The sequence below is a fragment of the Cottoperca gobio genome, chromosome 21, assembly GCF_900634415.1.
Source record: "Cottoperca gobio chromosome 21, fCotGob3.1, whole genome shotgun sequence".
In the NCBI taxonomy this organism is placed as follows: domain Eukaryota; kingdom Metazoa; phylum Chordata; class Actinopteri; order Perciformes; family Bovichtidae; genus Cottoperca; species Cottoperca gobio.
The window spans coordinates 20,078,548-20,105,767 of NC_041375.1; the positions used below are offsets into that span (position 1 = coordinate 20,078,548).

The 27,220-nt window shown below is 39.3% G+C and overlaps 4 protein-coding genes across 4 annotated transcripts; 2 read left to right on the forward strand and 2 right to left on the reverse strand.

Annotated features, from left to right (window-relative positions):
• Nucleotides 1–14,697: 14,697 nt before the first annotated feature.
• kctd12.1 (potassium channel tetramerisation domain containing 12.1) lies at nucleotides 14,698–16,196 on the reverse strand. Its single transcript, XM_029458399.1, has one exon. The coding sequence runs from the start codon at nucleotides 16,141–16,143 to the stop codon at nucleotides 15,274–15,276; it is 870 nt and encodes a 289-aa protein (XP_029314259.1). The 5' UTR covers nucleotides 16,144–16,196; the 3' UTR covers nucleotides 14,698–15,273.
• Nucleotides 16,197–17,406: 1,210 nt separating this feature from the next.
• Nucleotides 17,407–20,270, forward strand: acod1 (aconitate decarboxylase 1). Its single transcript, XM_029459739.1, has 5 exons — nucleotides 17,407–17,463; nucleotides 17,662–17,823; nucleotides 18,416–18,505; nucleotides 18,604–18,803; nucleotides 19,169–20,270. The coding sequence occupies exons 1-5, from the start codon at nucleotides 17,452–17,454 to the stop codon at nucleotides 20,103–20,105; spliced, it is 1,401 nt and encodes a 466-aa protein (XP_029315599.1). The 5' UTR covers nucleotides 17,407–17,451; the 3' UTR covers nucleotides 20,106–20,270.
• Nucleotides 20,261–22,417, reverse strand: LOC115026779 (glutamine amidotransferase-like class 1 domain-containing protein 3A, mitochondrial). The gene is made up of 4 exons (XM_029459740.1): nucleotides 22,167–22,417; nucleotides 21,447–21,618; nucleotides 21,118–21,316; nucleotides 20,261–20,755 (listed from the first exon to the last, which is right to left on the reverse strand). Exons 1-4 carry the CDS (start codon nucleotides 22,359–22,361, stop codon nucleotides 20,560–20,562), a joined length of 762 nt encoding a protein of 253 aa, XP_029315600.1. The 5' UTR covers nucleotides 22,362–22,417; the 3' UTR covers nucleotides 20,261–20,559.
• Nucleotides 22,418–23,090: 673 nt separating this feature from the next.
• cln5 (CLN5 lysosomal BMP synthase) lies at nucleotides 23,091–26,584 on the forward strand. The gene is made up of 4 exons (XM_029459092.1): nucleotides 23,091–23,287; nucleotides 24,531–24,705; nucleotides 25,000–25,225; nucleotides 25,509–26,584. The coding sequence occupies exons 1-4, from the start codon at nucleotides 23,184–23,186 to the stop codon at nucleotides 25,994–25,996; spliced, it is 993 nt and encodes a 330-aa protein (XP_029314952.1). The 5' UTR covers nucleotides 23,091–23,183; the 3' UTR covers nucleotides 25,997–26,584.
• Nucleotides 26,585–27,220: the final 636 nt, after the last annotated feature.

Below are 27,220 nucleotides of genomic sequence, written 5' to 3' on the forward strand. Positions count from 1 at the left end.
AAGCTTTCAGATCTCACCGGTGCTGGAAGAATCTTGAGTTTTATTTCCAGCACGCTTTTCTTGTATTTTAAAACACTAAAATACTGAACATTCAACTCTTATGCTTAGATCACAAGAATTGTTCCGCTTTAGTTTGAGGAACTTTTGGGTCTTGTTAAAGGAATTGTTCGTCCTCTTGCTGAGAATTAGATGATTTGACTACAAGCACCTTTAAAGCTAACAAATTAACATGTTGTATCTGGCTTCTTTATTCAGAACAATAACTTAAGTGTAAAAACAAAAATGTGTGGTTTTAAAAGTGATGTTATATGACTATATATATCAATATATATATCAATATATATCGATATATATCATTATTATATATATATTTTTTTTTAATATATATATAATAATAATGATATATATATATATATATATATATATATATATAATATATATATATGATATGATTATATAATGATATTATATCTATATATCATATAAGAGAGGAGAGAGAGAGAAGGAGAGAAGAGAGAGAGAGAGAGAAGAGGAGAGAGAGAGAGAAGAGATAGAGGAGGAAGAGCAGGAGAGATAGAAAGAGAGGAGAGAGAGAGAGAGAGAGGAGGAGAGGAGGAGAGAGAGAGGGAGTATAGAGAGAGATAGGAGGAGAGATAGAGAGTAGGAGAGAGATAGATATGGAGGAGATAGGAAAGGGGGTACAGAGTAGAAAGAAAGTGGAGGGGGCGGGAACAGGTGAGCGGGGGCTTGAGGCAGAACAAGAACGGAAGGGGAAAAAACAAAAAGGGGGGGGGGGAAAGGGATGGTAGAGGACGAGAGATAGAGCAAGATAGAGAGCAAGAGAGAGCGAGAGAGCAGGAGAGAGAGATAGGGGGGAAAGAGAGAAGAGAGAGAGAGAGAAGGAGATGAGATAGGAGAGAGAGCGAAGACATGCAGAAGGAGATTGATATAGAGAGTATAATAAGAGAGGAGGATCAGTATATAGAGAGACTAATGATATTATTATATTGATATAGATATAGAAGTATATATATATAGATATATATAGAAATGATATATATAATTATATATAGATAGATATATATTATATATATATTATATATATATATATAATATATATATGAGGAGATATATATAAGTATTATAGATTATATATATATATAATTATATATATATAATATATATAGAAGTATATATATTATATATATTATTATATTATTATATATATATATTATTATATATATATTATTATCTATATATTATATAATATTAATATCTCATATATTATTATATATTAAAGGTGGTACAGATAGAAAGAAAGTGTATTGTTCTGTTTGAATATTGTTTATCTCACTTTGTTTGTGCTCACTTATTTCCTCCTTTGCCCTTTTGTAATCTCTCCCATCCCAGCTCGATTTCCTGAGTGAAGAGTGGCAGCTGTTGACTTCTACTATGGAAATGGAGTTAACCCTGATTTGAGAAGGCTGATTTATTTATTTATTTTTCTCAACTGTAGGCCATGTCAAAGCGATCTGCCAATGATTCACCAGCTGGATCACAGCTGCTGTAGGCTGCATTTCCTCCTAAACACCACCCTCTGTCTTCCTGACAAACCCTCTCCAGTCTAAAAGGTAATCAATACCACTAATATGCTATCCCATCTGGCCTCATCCTGCCTACAAAATGTCTTGTCTTGGGTCAATGGTTGCCCAGGTAGGGGGAGATTAGCATGCTAAGTGAGCAGGATGAGGCAGAAGATCATCCCAGGGTGAAGTTGGTTGCTTACCTCAGTCCTGTGAGGGGCTGGTGGGAGGCTGATAGGAAGACCTGCTGCCTTGCTCTTCTTCTATCCGTAAAGATCAGACCGCAGCTGGGGTTTGAGTGTTAAGACGCATCTGCTCTGTGGTAAGAGTGAAAAAGGGGACATAAAATGGCAGACGGATTAGATCCTCTTTAACCTGCAGGTGGGATTTCTTTTACTCAGCTGCACCCGAAAAATATTTCCTTCTTTCATCTTCAGAAGAAGTCCATCAATACATTGATCAGTCAAGTTCAAAACTAAGGACATGTAAATCAATACATCTAATATTTAGTATCTATGTAGATATTACCAAACTGTACTTTAATTGATGGTGTCAATTGCTATAATCATGCTGGCACTACCGTTAGGTCATTACATAATTGTATATTATATAATTGTTCTTGTTCTCTAATGGCATCACAGGAGAGGGAGCCAAGCTGACAGCCAAGCGCCAGTCAGCTCTTATTATACCTGTAATTTAAATCAGCATAAATGTCCTAACATAATCCAATGAGAAGCTTTCCTGTAGAGCACATGATATCAGGGCACAGTGCTGATAATCATGAAGCTGCAACAGGAGTTGGTCCTTGATGATTCAATATAATGAATCTTAAGCCACCTCTGCGTTTCACATCTATGGCGTATCACTCTGCCGTTTGTAATCAATATTTCACGGCTGAAATGTGTGAAAGATCAAGACTTTCTCAAGTTGAGACGATTCAACCAAAGGATATCCACGTTCAAACGGAAGGAAAAGATTTTCACGTCTATAATACAAGAGATCCTGAGTTGAGAAACTGACTTTGAACTATAGCAACAACACTAACGAAACATGGCTTGTGCTGTTTTAGGGCAGAAACATGACCTGAATATAGTCATTTGAAAAAAAGAGGAAATGAACCAACACTGAGAGAATTGTACTCGGAAACAGAGGCCGGTAATTAGGTCCCTGTAAATTCAATTGACTTCCTCATCAATTCGAGCAAGCACTAATTGTAAGGGTTAAACTGCACGGCACATGGGTCAGTCCGTTAGAGGATATTAATCACCAACTGTCTCTAGTTGAGCTGTTTAAGCATTTAAACAGTACCTCGTGCTGAGGAGAGATATTCCACCAGAAGCTTCATAGACATCCCAGACACACACACACACAAATTAACTAGCAACCATCTTGCAATGGGATCACACCAGCCACAACGCCAAAATGGGACATGTCTGCAAAGTGTGGGGGGGGGGCAACTGCCAAAGACAGACAGACAGACAGACAGACAGACAGGTATATAAACACCTTGCAAAGTACTCAAAACGGACACAGGTTAAGCAGGTGGTTAGCATTATTTTAACAGCAGGACTAGCAAGAGGTTTCTATTCTATTGTGTTTTCTAACATATATACCTATATATATATCTAACTTAAAACATAATTTTGGCCGTGCTTTTAATTGTTTTGGCTCTTAAGATACGGTATTATTTCCTGTCACGATTTTTGATAAAAAAAATAAATAAGTATTATCAAAAACTTACATTAGAAAAACTAAATAGCAAGATGTGTTTTCAAAAGCACTCCCCCGCTTCCTTTAAATTTAGAGGTTCTCAAAGTCCCACCCCCCATCAAGACAACATCTGGAACTACAGTTCCCATAATGCTTTGGGGAATGTAAGCAGGAAGTATAGTGTTGCCATGGATTCAGCAATGGATTCCGTTTTTTTTGCCTGTATTTGTTACATTTTGGCAAATTGGTACCATTAAAAGTATGATGAATTATCTATTAGTAGTTCCTGTTTGCAGTGTATCCATGTATGAACAGACAGCTATCACAATATTACTTCAGTACTGACAAAAACTTAAAAACATAGTGATTCTCAGGCATGTTTTGGAGTAAGGAGTGTTTTCTTTCCAATGATTTACAATTTATTATATTGAATATAAGGAGTAGCCTACGATTTTGGAGAAAACTCCTACAATCAGGCGCAGGATTTTGCTGCTAATAGTAATAACTAACTTCCTGTTGTCTCTTGCATACATCTGTCTCCTTCACCTCATGATTCTCTCAACTCACAGCTGTCATGAAGCATAAAATGTACAATAAGTGAATGTTTTCAATAATTACATGCATGAATCCACCTGAGCGCTGTCTATATCTGTCCCACAGGACCATGATGATGCTTTTCTTTGTGAGCAGTCCTACCCGTCAGTGGATCTTTCTGTGCATCAGTTTGACTGGAAGAACAAAGACAAGATCAAACAGTAGGCCAGATGTAAGTAATTAAGTAAAGCACATGGTGGAATTGGAGAGCAAAAACTCTTCAATGTATATCACAATATTTCCCATTTTCCTTGTGCATATGAGAGAGCAATCCAGAGAATTGTTGCTGGCAATGATCTTGCAACCCCCTTGAAGTCTCCTGGATGGGAAGGACTGAAATAATTTACACTACAGATTCATTAGCAGGATGTTTGACAGTGAAACTATAATAACTTAAAGGGACAGTACACCCCAAAATACAAATGTTTCCTCTTTTTGTGTATAATTATTTATTCATTTGTATTAGATTGTTTTGTCGTGAGTTGCCCAGTTTTGGAGATATTGGCTGTGGAGATGTCTGCTTTCTCTCAAGTCTAATATTTTTGCTATTCTCAGCCATGCTGTGCATAATGTGACCTTTACATTTCCTGAAAAATGTCCCTGAACGACTGCAGTATGTTTTAAATGTCACCTGTCGCAGTGTGATCTGCGCTTCGAGGTAAAAAAGGAATGTACTGAGTGCAACTCTTCAGACCACCTGTTGCACTGTCGTCATCAAGCACAATGTGATCTGTGTGCATTAGTGAGAGAATTATTTACAGCTAGGCTGCGTCTTCATGCATCATCTAATGCTCATGCCATTAAACCTGAACTCAAGATCCTTTGTGTATCAAACGAGACATAGTCAGTCATAGACAATCACATTAATAAGTAACTGGATTTAGCAGGGCTCTCCGAACAGCCGCCTCTCTAAGAAAGAGTGAAATTTAAATCGGCAACATTTCCCCAGTGCTGTTAAATGGTTCCCTTCCTATCATCTCATCTAATCAACGTGAATTGAATTCAGTTGAAAGGATGAGGAAGATGCTGCCACATCCCACTCAACCCTCTAAACCTCCTGCCATTTCCATAAAGGTGTTTTTCTTTGCAACAATCTCACATGTGATTTCCTACTTGCTCCCACTTCACATATAATGAGCCCTTAGCCAAGATTGAAGTTACCACACTGCAGCTTTGACTGCTGGTAAAACCGCTCCTCCCTTCAGCAGGGGCGGCCCGAATCTGCTTCAAGACTCTGGTGCTGGCCTACCGTGCTGTGAATGGATCAGGCTCTTCCTACATCCAGGCCACGGTCAAACCATACACCCCCAGCTCGCTCACTTCGCTCTGCATCGGCCAGTTGGCTCGCTGCTCCCTCACTGCGAGCGGGACCCAGATACCCCTCAACAAAAACCCGCCTGTTTGCTATCCTGGCTCCAAAATGATGTAACGAGCTCCCCATTGATATCAGGTCAGCAGAAAGTCTTCACATCTTCCATCACAGACTGAAAACCCCATCTGTTTCGACTGCACTTTGGCCAATAAAAAAAGAAAAAAAGAAATCTGTATGTAGCACTTCAGTTGGTTTGGCTTATTTGAAGTTAGATTCTTGATGTTCTGAGTTTGTATCCTCATTCACTTATTGTAGGCTTTGGACAAAAGCATCAGCTAAATGAATGAATGTAATGTAAAACACAGCTGTGCACTAGTGATGACTTCAGGGCTTTAGAAGTACTGTAGTGATCAATGTCCCTTTATCATAGTCAGGCAGGTCGCTGGTCTCCCCAGCAGCCGCAAGGGTCTCTGCCAGAGCCAAGCCGCCTTTTTGATGCACTGCAGGGGATCCAAGAGAGAGACTTTTGTAAACAGGAGCAAGTATAGAATCAGAGTCAATACTCAAGTGGTATTTGACTGCAGACTGCTGAGTGTTCTGGGTTAATGGCCAAGTTTGACGCAGAGTTAAAGGTTTCTCTGTGAGAGTCCGGTCGGTGCTTTGTTTGAGAATTACAAGCATTGTGTCGTCTGCTGGGTGTCTCAGGAAACCCTCTGAAGTCTTGACTGAATGGCACTGCTTTCTTACAGTATAATAGGTAGGACATGACAATCTAACAATTCTTTCCAAATTTAGAGATTTTTATTCAGTATTTTTTGGAGTACATATTAAAAATCCAAAATAAGTTTAAAAATCTCTTTAATTAAAATGATTCAAAATAATTTGTACGATTTTATTTTATTAAGTTTTGTGTTTTTTAATGAACATTTCCAGCAAATATGACACAAGAAGTTAATATCATTGTTCAGCCACAAACAGGATGTGGAATTTTTAATAAAATTTAAATAATAAACATACAAATATTAAGAAAATGAGGCAGCACATTATAATCATGACAGTAGTAAAGAAATGATAAAATAAACAGCTGGGTGATGTAGTTTTTAGCAAATTCTTCTCAAACAAGACTTGTGCACTTACTGGAAATGATATTATGTTGTGGATTAATACACATGTTGTGTTCTTGTTAATATTTGCAGCAGGAGGGCAATGTATCATCGACTACAAAATAAACTACAGTGCCCATGTTCATCGTAATGAAGACTAATGTTACCAAGTGCAACAATTTGGCACATGTATATGTCTTTAACAGTCAGAGAGCTCCATTACACATCATTAGATCTCTCTGGTGGGAAGAAGTAAGCTATATCAGATTTACATATTTGGCAAAATGAGGCTTTGTTGGATTCTTCCAGAAGCAAAAGCAATACTTGACATGCCAATACAGTCTGTGGATGCACGTTCGACATGTGTCTGTTCAATTTACAGAGACTATTAAATAGTCTGAGGGACAAGGATGAAAATGTATCTGGTGATAACCTTGAAGGAAGTTGCACAGAAATGTTGTCTATTGTCAGACTCTTCTGCTGAACACTTAGCAGATGGAAATGTCACATTAAGTGCACTTAGAATCTTTTGTTAGCTATTGTTTTTCTGGTCACGTGTCATTCACTGTGTCACTGAGTCTTTTGCAGGATTTTGGCGGCAGTAACATGTAACATGCCTCCCAAATATATTTCAAAAAGTAGTTCACTGTTGCGATGCCTTTCGTGCATCAAAAGAGCTCTACTGATGTTTGCTAGAACATGCAGTGTAAGCTGTGCCTCGAGGTTGTAGTGGCAGACCATGTGATTGGGATTTTCTGTCAAACAGAAACTCGTCTCTTTGCGTCTTATTGCTGATGAGTTGATAGATTTGCATTTCTGCTTGAGTGTGTCCATGGCATGTGATGAGCTTCATCTTCCTCTGCATCCTCGGTAACTAATATAAGCCGTGTCCTATTTGTTGATTGTCCGAAACAAAAGAAGACTGTGAAGTGCCCCTGCATGTACATCATGTGAAAATGAAAAGCTAAGGATTATTTGACCTAGTTATCCAATCAAGCTGCAACCTGTAAACATGTACTGCAGAAGCGGCAGACATCTGTTGGAAATGAGTCAAGCAGATGTTAGATATTTTGTGTTTACTAAGTCAGTATTTCTATCGCTCTCTACGATACATCATCTCTTCATTCCCGAACATGGGAACCGAAGTCAATGCTGTGATCACACACACTACCCCGTGGACCTCCTGCACAGCTCATGCTTTAGTTCTGTGCCGCTGACAACGTGTCCCTGTTTTTTAAAAGTTCGCTGTGATGAATATCTCCTACCTGTCTGTCAGACTGTCGGCCTGATGTAGTTCCTCAGAGAGAAGTGTTCTTTTTCTTGTAATATAAGTCCCTGTCGGTTAGTATTGATTTTAGCGTGTGTTACATAATATCTGTAGGGGCTTCCATCAACTCCTCCGGTGTTTATTCTTCTGCTACAAATAGAGGATTGTCAGACAGCCAGTGTGTAGATGAATCACGCAGCAAAGCTCAAGCTGGATGAAATCACCTGTGAAATGTTGTATACAGAATGTTTTTTTGCACCAGTTCTTCCCTTTAATCTGATATGACAGATACAGACATTTATTCCTTTTTATCAGAGCACCACAGCTGTCTCGGTGGTTGTATCAGCGTTTGAAAGTGCTGTTGTGATTTCAGACTCGAATCCTCTTAATGTTTCCTAATTTTTATCTATTAAAGAGGACCAGTACATTTTAGTTTTCTGTTTTTACTAATGTGTAGACGATGAGAGATCAATATAAAATATAGAAATTGATAAGATGTTCCTAATTGGTCTACCCCTTCAACTATATATTTTATATTTTCTTGTTTTCATTTAGATGTTCAAGGGGGAACAGACGACCAATAGAAAACAAGAGAGAAGATTTGTGCACGAATATGAAGGATGCACTGAGAGAAAGTTGTCTCTTTCTGACAGATTTGAACAGTTCACTGGGTTTTGATGTATTTCACACGCCATGGTTTTCTACAAATGACAAGTCTCTATTGTTATTAGAGATGTCACTGATCACAGCGGTGCTTGAAGTCCATCCTCATAACCTCTCCTTATAGATAGAGACAGAGTTGTGTTTGGGATTTTCTCTAAAGAGTATCGACATTACATGTGCAAATACAAATAATCATAGTCCTCAGGGTATTTTAGACTAAATTATAGTTGGGCTGCATTTATTTTACACCGCAAATAATCAGTTTGAATCTGTTGGCGCTTTTACGACATTTCCATCCTCAGCATTCTGCCCAAAAGAAATGTGCAAACTTAAACACAACCAGCAAAAGAGTTGTTCCTAATCACTTAATGATAATATGCTTCAGAGTGCACACTTTGCATGAAAACTAAACCAGCTTTTGAAAGTTGCTTGTGCTTTCAGAGGAATTCAGAAGACTTTGGCAGCATAACATGACTGGACGTATTTGTAATCAATGCCAACTGAGTCATTTGAGAGTGTAGCCACATGTACTATATTACACCAGTGGGTATTGTTTTGTATTTTACAGAACACTTGCATAAAATCCTCCCTAAATGTCCTCATATATATATATATCACTTCATCCAAGTCTTTATAAAAGACTTGTGTAGTATAAGAGTGACTAGCTTAGCTACTTTAAATCTATTTGCTCTTTCCAAAGGTAGCAAAACCCACCTGCCTGCATCTCGAGCTCACTAATGAACCTTTAACATCTTTTTTTATTTAACAAAAAGGTGTAAAAACATCAATTCCCTTGTTGTATGGGGGGTTATGAGCCAGATCATTTCTTGGCCAGGTGCAGTTTCCAGGCAACCAGCGGGGACTCCAGGTAGTTACATCTGTAACAGCCTGTTTCCAGTCCTTAAGCTAAGCTCAGCTAAGCGGCTGCTGGCTCCAGATACATATTTTCTGTACAGATATGAGACGAGAATTGATCTTTTCAACTCTGTGCAAGAAAGAGAGTTGCAGTTTATCAAGTCAACTTCCAAGGCTAAAGAGGAGACTGTAAAGGACCACGAGGTTGCTGTGGTTGTGTATAATTTACATTATTCCTGCAGGGTGTCGCTCTGTTTCAGTCTCTAGTGTTTTGTCAACACCTGGAAGTTGCTTGACCTCCTCCAGGATCTATGTGTTTCATATATCTTCACATTATACCTATCAATTTATCACGTGGATTGTTTTTATTGTCATTTTATTATGTTGATTTATTCTGTACACACAACTTTTATTGCAGACCAGACGTTTCAACATTTTTCCACTTTGAAAGGTTTTTCTTTTGAGGGAGCTTTTCCTTATCTGAAGCTAAGGGTCAAAGGGTGTATTCTGTAAAGATTGAGGCAAATGTGTGATTTTTTTATCAAATTGACGTCAATGAAGTCAATACGTTATTTAAATGAACCCAAAGTGTTGTTGAAAGTACATTTAAAAGACGCCAATAAGGCAACATTGGATTTTCTGAGGTAAAAAAAGACCTGTCAATACTTGAGTGCCGTCTCCCTGCTCGCACAGTGTTTGCCTTGTGTTGTATCGGTAAATATAGAACTGATGCTGCAGTTATCCCCAGAACATCATCTTATTCAGCTTAACACGTCCGTCCGGAGTAATACATTAATACATTTTTTAAGCCTATTCCTGTCTTTTGTATTCAGGCGTAAGCATCTGACTTGATCATTTCCCCCCTTTTATTATTTATGCTACTGCCCTCTGTAATTCAGCCTCCTAAACAATTCTCAAAACAAAGCCAGATGTGAGAAAACCTGAAACGACAGCGATGGGTACCAAAACCAAAGCCTCTACCACTTGAATGAGAACCACATTGGTGCAGACGTAACCCTGTCATCGTGGACTAATTCTACTCACAGATTGACTCAGACAACGTGTAACAACCTCCCAGAGTCAGCAATATACTACAGTATATATTACATGACATTACATACATCATTAAAAGCATGTTGCACAGCATATAAGCAATTTTTTTGCTTGTCCAAAAACGGAGAACACATCTGATGCCTCCCAATGAAAAAGCGATTTAAAGTTTTTAAAGCAAAACCAGGCAAAGACAGGTTCAGTTATTTGTGCAGTGATAGATAAAACAAAAGAAAAAGGTTATCTGCAGTCAGCTGTACACAAATTAAAATTGTGCAGAGCATCAAGCAGATAACAAATATCTTTCTTGCTTCAAAGGACATCACATTTGCAATAAGAGTAGGAATGTGGAGACCACTCAAATGAATGGCCTCCATGTGAGAAAAGTGCCTTTATATAGCAGCTGTGGAAAGACATTTCTTTCTATTTGATGACTGTAATTTTCAAAAGAACTGCGCTGGTGTGAAAGGTGGGAGTTTTAATGGCCATGTGAATAGATAGAGCAGCATCTCAGCTCAGATGATCAGGGCACATTACATTAGAGTGGAATCTGCTCATCACAAATGAGGACATTTTGCGTTCTTCTAGCTGAAGTCTAAAACAAAAGGAGTCTGAACTAAGGGTGCAATGCACATTAGAAACTCTCAAGAATATCAAAGGCACTCTCAGCGACCTGAGATGTGCTCAGTCTGATGTTACTGGTGTTATAACAATAACCGCTCAGCAGGACGGAGCGTTTTAAAATATTTTTTATTTCTGTAATTTAGGGATTTCATCTAAATGCAGGCACATGCACAGAGTAGTGACTACGCTGGCTCGAGCTGCTGTCCCTTTGCCCTCTTTAGCGAAAGTCAAATCATTACTATCACTGATATAATATTTCTGGTGATATTGTTGCTCCTGCTGTTGTTATTCTCATAACAGTGAGGAAGCTGATGCCACGCTCACTTCTGAAAAGCAAACAGAGCAATCATTCCTTCAGTTTGTAACTGTTTCCTTCTTTACCTTATTTCTCTATGCTGTTATTTTTAACTGAAGCTGGGGTAATATGACCATATGTGGCCAGAAACAGTGATTGGGCGACTGCAGATAATGTTGCTGCTATCTTCATATGATACCACAATAGCTGGTGGTGAACTTCAGACCCAGTGAAACTTTATCCAGCGAAAATAATGAAACAATTTGTTATTTATTTGGTTTAATATAGGTAGCTTTCTTTGCAATATACATTGTGTTTTAAGAATTGAGCATATCATTCAAGTGTGAGCATGTGAGCGACAAAGCTACAGTGATGATGATTTTGATGTCAATGTTGTTACAAATATCTTACTACTGTAGATACATCTAAAGATCCTCTAACACCTGAGCTTTGTTAACACCATGAGCCTTTTTACCTTGTGAAACACTAGAATGTTATGCTTTTACATAACAGCAGGAACTATTCCTCCTCTGAGCGCTGACTGAGGCATATCCCCTGTTGTGAAGTCAAGTTTGAAATGTATTTCTGACTCAGAATTTCATTACAGTAATGAAGCCTTTGGTCCAGAGTTACTGTTGTGATGTGCTAATGAAAGCGACTTTGATCTAAAATAACTCAGGAAGCTGAAACGCATCATGGACCCATGCGTGGAATTCAAACAGTCCCGATCTGCTGATGTTCATGTCGGGCGAGCTCAATGTGGAGCGTGCTCACATTAGAGGGGTAGAAGAGAGAAATATGACAAAGAGCGATAAGCACAGGAGGACAGAGCGGTAACAATGGTTGTCAATCGAAAGTCATTTTTTCTCTCAAATCTTGTTATTGTCCTCCATTCCTTCACTCCATTTGTCTCACAGTTTCCTTCTTTTGTTCTTTGTTATCTCGTCATCACTCGCACTGAAAAACCCATTTATTGCATTTCCATTTCACTGAAAGGTAACAGTCCTGAGAATTGTCAGTCAATTATTCGTGTTTACTATATCATACTATGTGCGGCTACAGTTTTCATGACTTCCCACAATTTAATACCACTACAATCATATTGCTTGTTCTGTTTTGTTGTTTTCTTTTCCTCTTCTTGCCAAACTGTTCATTCTCAGAACAAATGTTGCGAGTCAATAAGTAATTACATTCAAATTACAGTCAGATACCGTGACTGGTATATAAATATATGTGACTAAACAATGAAAAGACAACTGGAGCATCGTCAGAATGTAAATATAAATCTACAGGAGACTAGTTAAAGCAACATGTCAATCTCTCTGAATGGACTGTAATTTATGGTTTCTTATCTTTTAATTCAAATTACAGATATTAAGCGTCCGTAGGGGAGGTAAAAAAAAATAATCCTGCTCCTTTGAAACGGGCTGAAATATATTCATTGCTACAAGTGCACAATGGGATTGCATCTGCATGTGCTGAAACAGCTTGAGAGATTTTGCTCAGCGGTGAGTGATAGCCTGTGCTGCACATCGAGTGGGTTTCCTCCCACAGTCCAGAGACAGGCAAGTGTTGTGGAGACACTCGTGCTGTGTGTGTGACTGTGGGTGCGAGTCAGTGATTGTTTGTAGGTTGATATCTGTGATGGACCGGGTGACTGATCCAGGGTGTTTCCCTGCATTCGGTCCAATGGAAGTTGGTACAGAGAAATTATTACAGTTTTTTCTACATTCACAAAAAAAGAAAAACATCAAAGAAATAAGCTCTTGGGTCTATTTTCAAGTTTTAATATGATCAAAGTCTGGAGGGGAACTGGACCATGAATGGTTTGATGCGGCTATTCCAATTTAAATCTCAAGATGGCTACACTTTTTAACTCATTTGAACACCATAAGAAACCGAATCTATCAAAATTGGGATTGTTTGGACATATTTTCTGAAACACCTTATGTTCGCTCTGATTGCTTCGTTTTAGGTGCCAAACGACAAAGAATAATTCACATTTCTGCAGGCCTGCGACAATATCTTGGCTATTAATTTACAGTGGCAGAAACATTTGAGTCTATCACTGATAAATGTAACTGCAGATGTCTGTGAAGGATCATCTGCAGTTACTGCAGCTGCTACATCTGCGGTGTATCCCGTCGGGATTATGTACAGTAAACCTGCAGAGTCAGTTAGGCTGACACATGTTTTTGTGGGTTCAACTCAAAGAAGCCACCAGTTAGCTGTTGTTGAAGTACTGAAACAAATGATAGAGACCATTTATGTCTTCAAATAAAGCATGCTTCCCCCAAAACCTTATCTTGAATCCAGAAAAGTATCAGGCAATGTAAACTAGTATTAGGAAAGTATCAACAGAAACTATATAATAAAATAATAAATAATCTGGATTATTTTTCTTCTCTGTCTATTATTGTATTGTTGTCAGGGAGGGTTGCTAAAGCTTACATTTAAAGTGGTTTTACTTGGCTGTGACTATATTTCTAGACTCAAAGCTCTCTCATGTCTATTTTTAATGTACTTGTGGACTTACTGTTAATGTGCATGTAAAGGGACACAAACTGATTTAAGTATTTGTTTTAAGAATAGAAGGTAGACCATTTAGGCCTTATTCACACCAGATATTGTTGACTCGTCGTTAGGGAAAGCACAGGTGTTATTAATAACTTTAACAAGCCACGACAGTGTGACAGTGAGCCAAGCATGCACAAATACCAGGACTCTGACACTGAATCTGCCATCATTGAATTAATTATTTACACCTGGGCTTTTCTTACTGTGATGTGTCAAAACTGTCTTCAATACAAAAAAAGGCCTACGTAGATAATATATCCACAATGATCCACAATGTTTTTCGCTCCTTCCCAAACAGAACATTTTCCAACTTCTTAAAGCCAAATTGAACCAGACTCATGAAACCCAAAGATGTTCCCTCTGACAGGATGTCCCCGGACCCCTAGAAGGGTTACATCATTGCCTCTGGTCTATAAGCCCCTTATGTTCTGTCATCCCACCCATGGCTATAAATGTAAGGGCTTTTTTACATGTCTGTTTGAATGAAACGTATAATCCAGCGCTGGCTGTACACACTAGGCATAATTCCGCTCTTGTAGCAGAGGTGCACCGATCCACTCTCCATTCATGCTCCCTGGCAGACTGGACCCTCCTATTTGTGTGCAGCTGGACCCTTTCATTATTTACACTTGAAATGATAATGACATCATGTGTGTGCAGCTGCACTATTTGCAGCCACAAAGCGTGCAGCTGTATTTGTGTGACAAAATGGATAGGTGGACACGGGTCCTCCTACTGTATTTAAATGCTAACTGTATTCAGATGTGGAGCTTTTCTGCCCGATTCATTTAATAGCAGGGTGATGACGATAAAAAAAAATAGATACAATGTGATTCGTCAGAGCCAAGGAAAGTTCATGGTTGGTATTTTGAAAGTCAAAACTCGGACAGATTTCGTTGAGTTGGCAGCTTCAGTGCCGTGATGGGTTGGCATCTTTCTTTGAGGCTGACTCTTTGATTCCCTACAGAGTAAAGTTGAAAAGGTTGGAGGGAGATGATATGAATGCCAGAATGTTGTTATTCTGAACATGTTGTGCAGACGAGGTTAAGAAGAAGATAGGATGATTGGCAAAGGGGCTGAGAATAGCCAAATACAAGATTTTATTTCATCTGAACAGGTTTAAATACAACTCTACCAAGCAAGCACATACACTTACAAGCATGTCATAGAACTGCTATGTATAAGAGCCTAATAGATCATACAAAACTCTGCCACACACGTGATCAAGCAAGCCTAGAAATTACAATGACACTGAATACTAATTGCTGCTTGTCTGTTCTTGGACGCTGCTCAATTGACACATTTCTGAGTCAGAACTGACTGAAACATTGATATGCAGCTCTGTGAGGTTGAGATGATTATGGTATTTTGTTGTTGTGTCAACTCAAACTATGCTTTGCTTACTTTGAACACTCAAATTCCATTTGTTTGTGTAGAGTCTATTTAGTGGCATTGTGTGTCTCTGGTTTACCCACAGAAGTGGTAAAAGGCTACTTCTATTAGTCTATTCTTAGAATAATGGAGCAGTATTTTGCAGTCACTCGCCCTTGACAAACGTTACCATTCAACACAGCAAATGCAATACTATTAAGACATCCCCATCTAGATTAAGAAATGTCTATTTACATCAATGTGACAGTTTACTGATCCCGACAGAAGACATATTCAGTGTAGCTGGTCCAAATTTTGTCCTCGTTTGGGTCATTGCTGGTGTAGGCGCAGGTGCCTGTGGAGCTGCAGGCCACCATGTGGAAGCCCACCTCTGTCAGCTTGTCAAATGCCTGCTCTAGAAAATTATACTTGAGATAGTACCGTGATGTGTATCTCTCCGGGGGCCTGTCCGGGTCTCTGCTCTCATTCAGCGTGTCCCCAAACACTTCTTTGGCCAGGGCTGTCTTCCCGCAAACCGTGATGCGCGCCACTCTCCTGAATTTGGCGTCGGTTTGGATGTCTCTGCCAATGGTGTACGAGCCACGGTATCCTATCGTGATATAGCCCGACTTTCTGGAGTCCAGTGACGGGGAGCGCGTAGCCCCGCTGACCGACATGGCGCGTAACGTCTCCATGCCACCGGAGGAGCTGCACTGCTGCGCACCTTCCTCCGTGTCACTCTGGCTGATCTCCTCGCTGATTGAATTGTCCTTACTCACCCGGGGGCTGAGGCGTTTGGTAAGGTCCCGCAGCTGGAAAAAGTCGGCCTCCCTCTGCAGTCGACTTTTCTCGGGGAAGTAGTCCGGGAGGACCAAGTTCAGGTCTCGGAGATAATCTAGGATGTAGCGAAACAAGAATCCGTCCCTGTCCAAGAAGTAGCGCCCTTTGCTGTCTTTCGCCAACTCTTTTGGTGACTTCTTGGTGAACATGTTCCACAGCAGCGAGTCTGGGACGGCGATGAGAGTTTTGTGTCTGGTAACATAGACCTGTCCGCCGACATTCAGCTCAATGATCTCTGAAAACGGGGAACCCAAATCGCTGCAGTTGGACACTCCGCGCTCTGTGTCGGCCAGTGCCATCTTCTCTGAGCCGCTGCACTGATGTGAGATCAGTGGAAACACTGAGCAACTGAGAGGCAGAGGCTTGTTTATAAAGCCTGGATTTACCACGTGCATGAGTGCGCGTGCGTGATGACTGTAAAATTACCATTTAACTATAACATGACTGCATTGCCAAAAATATAAGCAACTCTCTCGTCCTCTCTCTCTTTTTCTTTTCGTGTGTGTGTGTGTGTGTGTGTGTGTGTGTCAGAGACACAGAGAGAGACTCTTTCAGCATCAAGCACCCACATCTGAGTCATTTGTTTTTCCCTGCCTTGTCTGACTTAAATATAAATGTAACCCACCTTCTTTCTGATGGTTATTTAATTAATGAAATCAATTATATTTATATTTGTTTGCAAATCCTATATGAACACACAAAACCAGAAACCGTGCAGTTGGCCTGAGTTATACCTGCTTTGAAATCAAGAAATTGTTGGAAAATATGGAAATAGTGACACCCATTGTATTTCTGATGGAAATGCAGCCATCTCTCACACACACACACACACACACACACACACACACACACACACACACACACACACACACACACACACACACACACACTTGATGACTTACAAAAATACTGAATATCAAGGCTTAAAATTCAAATTTCATTCATTTTCATTTATGTAAATGTTTTATAAACTTGTACTTATAAACTTTTTTATTAGTATTTCCATTATGTGCTACTTTGTACTTCTACCCCACTTTTGTGATGGAAATATTGTTCTATTTAATCCACTTATAGTACTAATAGTTACTTAAAAAAACATATGCTTTCATGATTTAATGCAGCACTGTACTACTAATCCATCCGGTATACGTGTCTAAAATCTACATCGACAAACTACAATCTTTAAATACCCTTACATGCTTCTGCTTTCTGGATCTGAGTGCTTAGTGAAGATAGTTTCTCTTGTGTTTATGTGCAAACTGCTGTCCACAGTCTAAACTAAACCCTAAACTTTCTGTAATATCATAACCGAGGTCAAAGTTGCTGATTTGTAGTATTACTCTCTTTAAGGTTTGAAATGACACTTCCTCGTCATGGGATGGGCAGAGGTTCATTTCCCTGTTCCCATTTCATAGGAAGTTTTATGACACTTCTTTGCATTTATCTTTAAGAGACTTAAGTAGACGACTTCGTCATTGTGAAAGTTCCTACTTCTCATCGTCGTCGTCTGTTGCCACTTTGGAAATTTGGTTGACCAGCCTTAAGATTACCTATAAAAGGCAGCACTTTAATGTTTTGTCACTTGAACACATTGCTGAGCTGCAACAATGCTACGCAAGGTATCGCTGCTTTCTTATATATTTACTTTTTGTCTCTCCAGCTTTTCACTGTATGAGAAATTTAGACGAGGCATATTTAAGACACATCGATGCAGCATATCTTTTACTCCACGAGGCTGATTTGATCCTAAAAACAACTGTATTGTGTACTGTGGAGGTTTGCACATGATGTGACTTGGCCTTGTTTCACCTTTCCAGGGTATTACAGAGAGCTTTGGAGCTGCTATCCACGCCTTAAACACCACTCAGCTGACAGATGGTGTGATTAGCAGGAGCAAGAGGATGATGCTGGACACCCTGGGTGTCGGGTTGTTAGGAACCAGGACAGCTGTCTTCAACAAGGCTCTCACGTACAGCCAGGTACGGTAAACTGCTTGACTGGAGTAGATATATTATACAAAAATGGTATACAACAACATCCTATTTTTAAAAAAAAATACGTTTAGAATTACATGTTTTTTAAATTTAAAATTACATTTTCTTTATTTTTTTAATTCAATTTTCTTTTATTTTTTAATTTTCCTATTTAAAATTTTAAAATGTGATTTTCACTATAGGACTAAAAACACCAGACTTGGCTTATATTAAATTCTAAATACATATTAGTAACACATATCAACCCTTTATATACTATATCTCTTTTTATTAGTCAACCTTTGAGAACGTTCTTTATTTGGCTTCATCAGAGGTTGTCTGTGCTGATTGGAATTAATAAATACTAAGCTACTCATTCTCAAATATCTTTTACATCCAATACTACTGATTGAACTATTGTGCACTGTTTCACTCCCCATCTCCATGAGACGTTTCCTCTCCAAAGCAAAAGACTTGATATATTCCCTTTTATGCTGCTATTTGATCGTCATTTTGTTTGTTGGAAATTGGGAACAAGCTCAAGAGTTAAATCCGTATTTAACTGCACACGTATCCTCATAGTATTGTCTGATTGCAGCTGTTCACGTCTGACGACAGGAGCAGTGTTTGGGGTAAATCCAAGACAACTCTTCCTCCTCATTACGCTGCATTTGTCAACGGCATCGCGGTAAACTCAAGTCAAAAATCATTAACATATAGAAAACATAAACATAATAAGGTGGTTTGACTTCTGATCATCTGTTCCGTCACATTGTTTGCTAATAGGTTCACTCCATGGACTTTGACGACACTTGGCACCCTGCGACTCATCCCTCAGGAGCTGTGCTACCTGCCCTGCTGGCTCTGGCTGAGACGCTGCCCAGTCGGCCCTCTGGTCTGGACCTGCTGCTGGCCTTTAATGTTGGCATTGAGGTGCAGGGAAGACTCATGAGGTTCTCCAGAGAGGCCTACAACATCCCTGAGAGGTGAGATATTCAATAATATCAACCAACATCAGGTTCTTTTAATATAATGTCTCAAACCAAGGCAGAAGTATCAGATATGGCTTCAATAAACGGTTATTTCCACTATAAATTAATCTGCCGATTATTTTCTCCATTAATTATAGTCTATAAAATGTCAGAAAATAGTGAAATATTTCCTCCATTATCAGGTGAGACAAAGAAAAGCAGCAGCACTCACATTTGAGAAACTGGAACTGGTGAATGTTTGGCATTTATGCTTGAACAATGATTTAAACATAATGGATTATGAAAGTAGCTGCCAATTCATTTTCTGTCAGCTTGTCTTAATAGATTCTCGTGCTTTGATCGTCTGTCATCACTCTCAGGTTCCACCCTCCAAGTGTTGTTGGGGTGATGGGCAGCGCCGCAGCCTCAGCAAAGCTCCTGTGTCTGTCCCCTGCACAGTGTAGTCACGCTCTGGCTATCGCAGCCTCCTCTGCTGGGGCTCCCTTGGCCAACGCTGCCACGCAAACCAAACCTCTCCATATTGGAAATGCTGCTCGGAGAGGCCTGGAGGCCGCTCAGCTGGCCCGGATGGGACTTGAGGGGAACCCAGCCATCCTGGACTTAAACTGCGGGTTTGGGGTTTACTATAAGAACTACAGTCCTTCAGAAATGACTATTCCTGCTTCGAGTGACTTTAAATGGATTCTGGAAGATCAGGATGTGGCTTTCAAGCGCATCCCTGCTCACCTGGGGATGCACTGGGTTGTGGATGCAGCGCTGGCAGCCCGCGCAAAGCTTGACAATACAGTCGGGAACTTTGACCTCAGTCAGATCCGGCACGTCACACTTCGAGTGCCTCCGTCCAAGTACGTTAATTGCCCCTTACCTGCCACAGAGCACCAAGCCAGGCACTCATTTCAGTTCAACGCCTCTTCTGCGCTGCTAGATAACAAAGTGACAGTGTCTTCCTTCAGTGAAACTCAGATTAACCGGCCTGCTCTAAAGGAGCTCTTGTCCAAAGTCCTGGTGGAGACCCCGAAAGATAACCAACCAAATTTTGACAAGATGTACTGTGAGGTGGAGATAGAAACTGATCAGGGGCAGAGTTATGCAGCCAGATGCGATACCTTTTATGGCCACTGGAGGAGGCCACTGAGTCAGAAGGATCTGGTGGAGAAGTTCAGCGTTAATGCTTCCTCAGCGTTGTGCACAGAGGGAGTGGAGGGCGTGATCGAAGTGATGGGAAACATCGAGAGCGTGAGAGAATGCTCAATCTTGGGTTCATATCTGAGAATGACAAGTGGTCAACAGGAGTAGTTCTACAGCAGAGTTTGTGATTATACAGTATTTAATGACGCCAATGTGTGTGTTATATGTGTGAAAATGTAATATTTTAAACTTTTCTAATAGAATCATAATGTTAATATTAATATTCATCATTTTTCTTGCATGGAGTAAGAAATAAACTGAACTGAAATTTTTCATTTTATTGCATTTTCTTTTGTACAATATCTGTTGATGTTCTAAAATATGATCCACTGCATCAGAATATAATCCAATACAATTGAATCAAACAGAACAAAAATAAACAAGACAATGCATGCTGCTACTACACACACGTATATTTTAGTATCTGGAAGTTGCTTTTGAGCAAGGAGTTACTGAAACGTAATTTTATCTCCGTTCAGCATGCAGCTACCGTTAAGCTCTCTAAAACGACAGCCACCCATTCTTTCCTTTGTTTCCACCATCTTGTGAGTAATTAGCACAATCAGGAGAGTTTCAACACGTCCTGCACCATCGCTCCGATGCCATCAAATATCTCATGTATCGGAGCGTTGCACATGAACGCAGAGGTGGTGATCAGCTTGTTCTTCTCGTCCACGTGGCTCTCGCTGACACTCTTACTCACGTGCTTGCAGCCCAATTGGTTGATGGCCGCTGCCGTGTCAGTAGTGTCAGGATACCTGAGAGAGAGAGAGAGAAAAGAGGCAAAACTAAAACACTTTTAAAGTCTAATCAATTAATACAATTATGAATACGCTCAAATCTGAATAGGCAAGCGGTTTCTGATTCAGTACTCACTTAAAGATTCCCGTTTATTACAATTTTTCTTGGCTTCACAAAGCTCTATCTGGAGCCACAGACGGCTTTATACAACCATTTTCCACATATGCAGTTGTTTATTATTGGCCAGTTGAAGGAATCCAACACTGTTTTTGTGTTGCTTTCAACGTAATTACACAGAAATAAAAATGCAGCTAAAAAAGAAAATCAGTGGAGTTCCCCTTCAAGACATATCTGAAGTGCTCAGGCAAGTTAGACTCACTTTTCATCCTTCTCGATACCGACGGTGACCTCACAGCCAGGAAACACTTTGGCAGCCAGGACAGGTGAGATGCAGCAGAGGCCGATGGGTTTACCCTCGCCGTGGAACGCCTGCAGCACGGCCTTAACCTCGTCATTAACGGAGCAGTCCTTCCCCTTCACGGCCCATGTAGAGAGGTTCTTCGCTGCACCAAAACCACCTACGAGACATTGTAAAAAAACAAGATTATTCAAGTCATGCTGTACTACAAGCGCTGGTGGTAGATCAAGGAGAAACTAGGATGAGATCCTCTTGGTAAGGGAGCAGACTATCGGGTTATAGTAACAAACCTGGGAATATAATAGCATCATGGTCTTTGACACTGAGCTTAGACAGGTCCTGGATGTTTCCACGGGCCAGTCTTGCGCTCTCCACCAACACGTTTCTCTTCTCCTCAGACGGCTCACCTTTCAGGTGATTCACCACATGCATCTGCTCAATGTTGGGGGCAAACATGTTTACCTGCAGTGGATAAAGCAAAGGTGAGGACATTAAAACATCAGATACCAATAGGGCAGCAACGAATGATTGTTTTCAACTGTTGATCAATTTATTCAAACAACATGATGTCTAATTATAAGCTAATTGCTTGTTTCATAACCATAATATTCAATTTACAGTCTTATAGAACTGAAAAAAGCAGCTTATCCTCTCATTAAGGAAGCTGTAACCAAAGAATATTTATCTATTTGTGCTTGATAAATAACTTACAATTAATCAATTATCATAATTGCCTAATCATTTGGCTTAGAGTACATTCAATAATGCATTTTTCGGGGATAATGGGTGGGAACTTTATACTAAAAAGACTGAAACTTTGGAAGATACATATGTATTTTGACCTAAGGAATATGGATTTTGTCATCCAACATGAATCCTTTAAAAGAGTTAGAGTTATGCACAATATATGTAACTTAGTTCACCAGTCAGAATGCGTCAAACAGTGTGACACACAAAACTACACAACAGACAGCAACATCCGCACATCATAGCTGTCTTAACAAACTTACACTTGCACCTCCTCTGCTCAGATGGACCAAAACAGCGGAAGCCTCGTGGATCTCACTGCCATCATAAACTCCGCAGCCCGCCAACACCACAGCCACGCGCTTAGCCATCTGTGTCGTGTAGGAACTTGTAGTGACTGTCTGAATTGTCCTGAATGTCAGTGAGGTACGACCACAGTGGTGCAGCAGGGTGAGCATGGCGGACTGTCAGCCGAGAGGACTCATACTTCTTCTACGTTTTCCTAATCTGGACTAACCGGTGGTTTCTCGGGGCTTTATCGACATCTTGTGTTTAAACCTGCACATTGCTTTTAATTGTAACATAAATAAAATATAAATAATATATAAATGGTAAGTAAAAATGTACATACCGGTAAATTATCACGATATATTAAAATAAATAAATTGGCAATATATTAAATTGTTCCTTATTTATTGATTTAATCTGTGTATGTATTTACTTATGTCCAACACTTATTAAGTATTATTTATATATAGTATTTCTTTATATATGTATTTGTTTCGAAACGTATTCCCGTATTAAATGTTCTGTATTTATTGATTTATTTTTTATTATTTTTTTATTTTACCTTTTTTTATCAAATGTATTATCTATATTCCCACAAATATTTGTTTTGTTCTGAAACTAATTTGATATGTTCTGCATTTGCTGTTTATTTGTATTTACTTATCTATAGTCTCACACTTATTAATTGCAATTTATTTTTACATTTATTTGTTTCAAAACTATTTCCATTTTATATTGATTGATTTAAATCCCGTATTTATTTTTAGATTAATTAATCAATTCATAAAAATAAATAAATGTTTCCCAGAAACATGATTGTATTTATTTATTTATTTATTTATTCCTGCATTTTGTACAATCATTTTCGCTTCACTCCTGTCATGTGATCATCAACAAAACCATGTGACCAGTAAAGGGGAAGTGATTTCAGAGGAGTCATGGGAACATTGCCATTACTTCTGCCTTTTCGGGTCCGTTTTTAATGCTTTATCATGACAAACACAGAGGCTGTTCTGTGTTTAAACCTGCTCCTGCTTCTTCCTGTTGTTGCTCAGTTGAGGAATAATGGACATCAGCAGTGGCCCGTTCCCTACAGGTAAGAAGAGTACCTCTCCATGCCGTTTCTGCTCTGTACAGTCATGGGACAGCAAGAAAATAAAGTTTGTATTAACGTTTCTGACCTAATTTTCGACTGACGGGAGTCTTGAAATGCTATTTATTTTTTTATTATTTGGTCTAACTATACTTTTAGCTGATCTGAAGTCAGTTTACCAAATTATGTCTCGTGCGTTCACATAACTTTGGACTGTGTAGTATAAGCGCGTGAGCAATCTAATTGAAGTGCTGTGTGATACAACACGTTTTGAATTTGACCAGTGGTGGAAAGTAACTAAGTATATTTACTCATGTACTGTACTTAAGTTCAATTTCAAGGTACTTGTACCTAACCTGAGTATTTTCATGTTCTGCTACTTTATACATCTACTCCACTGAGAGGCAAATGTTATTATACTTTTTACACTTTTATATTTATTTAATAACTTCACTCTCCTTCCCTACTTTTCTTGTAATGTTATTTTCTAAGTCTTAAAAAGAGAATAGTACATACAGCAGTATGTAAAATGTAACAGTAGTAACTGATGGATAGCTTGTAATAATATATATATTATATATTTTATATATATATATATATATATATATATATAGATATTATATATATATATATAGATACAGAGAGAAGAGAGAGGGAGAAGAGAGAAGAGGAGGGAGAGAAAGAGGAGAGAGGAGAAAGAGGGGAGGGGAGAAAGAGGAGAGAGGAGAAAGAGAGAGAGAGAGAGAGAGAGGGAGAGGAGAGAAGAGAAGGGAGAGAGAGAAAGAGGAGAGAGGAGAAAGAGAGAGAGGAAGGAGAGAGGAGAAAGAGAGACAGAGAGAAAGAGAGAGAGGGAGAAGAGAAGAGAAGAGAGAGAGGGAGAGGAGAGAGGAGAAAGAGAGAGGATGAGGAGAGATAGGGAGAAAGAGAGAGCAGAGAGAGAGAGAGGAGAAGAGAGAGGAGAAGGAGAGAGAGATAGAATATATATATTATATATTATAAATAATATATTATAATTATAATATATATATTATATTATATATATTATATATTATAAATATAATAAATAATTTATATATTTATATATATATTTATAATATATAATATAATTTATATATATATATATTATATATTATAAATATATATATTATATTATATATATATATTTGAAGTAAAATTAGCTCTACGTTCACCAGCTGCAATTTTAAAGTGATGTACACATTAATGCATCAATAATAATCATCAACAGACGGTTTGACAGTCGCCCTGCTGCCGACTCTTACTGTGAAGCTGTCTACACGTTCTGTCCCACTGGAGACCGGGATGGACGGATTCCCTCCATGAGAGACAGTGATGTCATCTCAGTTTATCGACTGCAGACACCCGTGTGGGAATTCAAGTATGGAGACTTGATGGGGAAAAGTGTAAGTATATGAATCCTCTTTTTATCAGTTAAAACATATATAAAACTATATAATAATATTTCCCCACATTGAGGTGTGGGTTACCAGTGTCTGTAGAAATGCATCAACTTTATTTGTCCACGAAGGGCAACTGGTTTTGCAGCATCGAGGGCCACAAACCAGTAATTAATTATAGTCTGGCTGTTAAAATGGAAGTGCAACTTGTGACTTTATTCATAGAAACGCAGCTGTGCATCGTTCCCCCATGCCTACCCGCAAACAGAGCCAAAGTAATGTTTCTGTTTTGGTTCACAGCATATCATGCATGATGCCATTGGGTTCAGCAGTTCAGAAACGGGGACCAACTACACCATGGAGTGGTATGAGCTGTTTCAGCTGGGGAACTGCACCTTCCCTCACATCAGGCCCGACGAGTACGCACCTTTCTGGTGCAACCAGGGAGCTGCCTGCTTCTTTGAAGGCATCGATGACTTACACTGGTCACAAAATGGCACCTTAGAGAAAATAGGAGAACTCACAGGTCAGACGTCACATGTGTCATTATTCTGCTGGACCGTTTGCTGCATGTCATTCCCCTTCTCTCTTCCCACCTATTTCCTGTTTCCCTCCACTATAACTATCAAATAAAGGTATTATATGCCCAACAATTTATTTACAACTTTTGTAGGTATAAATGAGCTTGGGGCAGAGTACCATGATTATTATTATTCAAGCTCCTTTTGGCAAAACTATCTGTACACCCTCCCTTCCTGCTTGACACTTGGCGTTTCTCGTGTTTGAATAGTTTTTCTTTCCTTGTCCAGGGAACCAGTTCAATGACATGGCCCAGTGGATCCAAGATGACAACAAGACCGGGATCTACTACGAGACTTGGACGGTTCGCTCTGACCCCGGCCCCAACACCACAGTGTGGTTCGAGTCTTATGATTGCTCCCAGTTTGTCCACCGCACGTACAGGAAACTGACTGAACTGGGAGCCAAACTATCCAGCAGATCACAAACCAACTACACCAAGATCTACCTGTACAGCGGAGAGCCCACCTACCTCGGCAACGACAGCGCCATATTCGGACAGCCTGCTCTGAAGAACCTGGCAGTGGACATCCGCACATTTTACCACACATTCAGACCACACCAGGCGTTTATAGACTTTGCCATCAGTCTGTTGGAGGCTTATAAAAAGGTTGTGTTGGACAAGAGCTTCTACCTCTACTACAACTTTGAGTACTGGCATCTGCCAATGAAGCCTCCCTATGTACAGATTACATATGAAGAGGTGCCTTTGCCTTAACATAACACTTTTACTCGTGTTTTCAAAAAGCAGCAAAACATCACGTTTAAGAATTTTAAACCAGCGAATGTTTGGTCTCTTTACTTGATGAACATCAAAATAGTTGTTGGGTGTCCTTGAGGCGTGATAATGAATTTATTTCCCTTGAAATATTTCCCATTATGCATTATTTCTATGAATCTTTTCGCTTGCAGCCTTCTTCCTCCATGCCTTTGTTGCTGCATTTGAACCACTTATTTTGAGCCAACATGAATAAGAACTCCTTTTGAATGATAAAAACATAATATAATTACATATATAATCCCATGACTCTCTCTATCTCCTGATAAAGATCATGGGATAGATGCCACTAAATGGACCTCGTGGTGAGATTGTTCTTTATATGTATGAGATGGGAGGATGTGTTAAAAAAAGTATATTCTCTGCAACAGTTTAGGAGTTTAAATGCTTTCCGAAACTCTTGCAGGAGCTTAAATACTGTAAACTACGCAGGTTCTGGAAGATGTGAGAAGATTTAGACACAAATGTTGTTTTTGTAAATCTGCAACTAAAAGTTTCTCTGGATGTTTTTAAATTCGCTTTGACAGATTTCTTTTTTTTTTTTTATGATTGTTTTATTTATATTTAGGCCAAAGCATATAAGACCTATTGTTTCTATATTGTGAAATAAGTGTGTAGGACAGTGTTTCCCTGCGCTGCGCCCCCCCCCCCTGAAATTCAAGACGTTTTTTATATATATATATATATATATATATATATATATATATATTCACAACTCACATTTCACGTTGAACATGTGCTCTTATTAAATAAACTAAACTCTTATGTCATTTATCTAATGTATGTTTCAGTTGCTTTGAGTATTTACATTCTCTCCTCCTCTCTCTGAAGGGCGGAGCTCCGCTTCCGAACCCGCACACACACACACGCGAGCGCGCACACACGTACAGTCAGAGACCGAGCGGAGAAAAAGTATGGAGACTTAACTTAAAAAATCTGCACCACACACGGACCTGATCCAGGCCAGGAAGCACCCCGCAGAGCAGTAAACCTAAGGGAAACACTGAAGTAAATAAATCATTCATAACCTTGTGTACAGATGCAATAGGCCTAATTGTTTCAAAATCCCACGGCACACCACCATTTGGGAACCACTGCTCTAGTCCTATAGCTGGACCAGGTTATACTGTATAGATATTCTTAGTATACATATGTCGATATGAT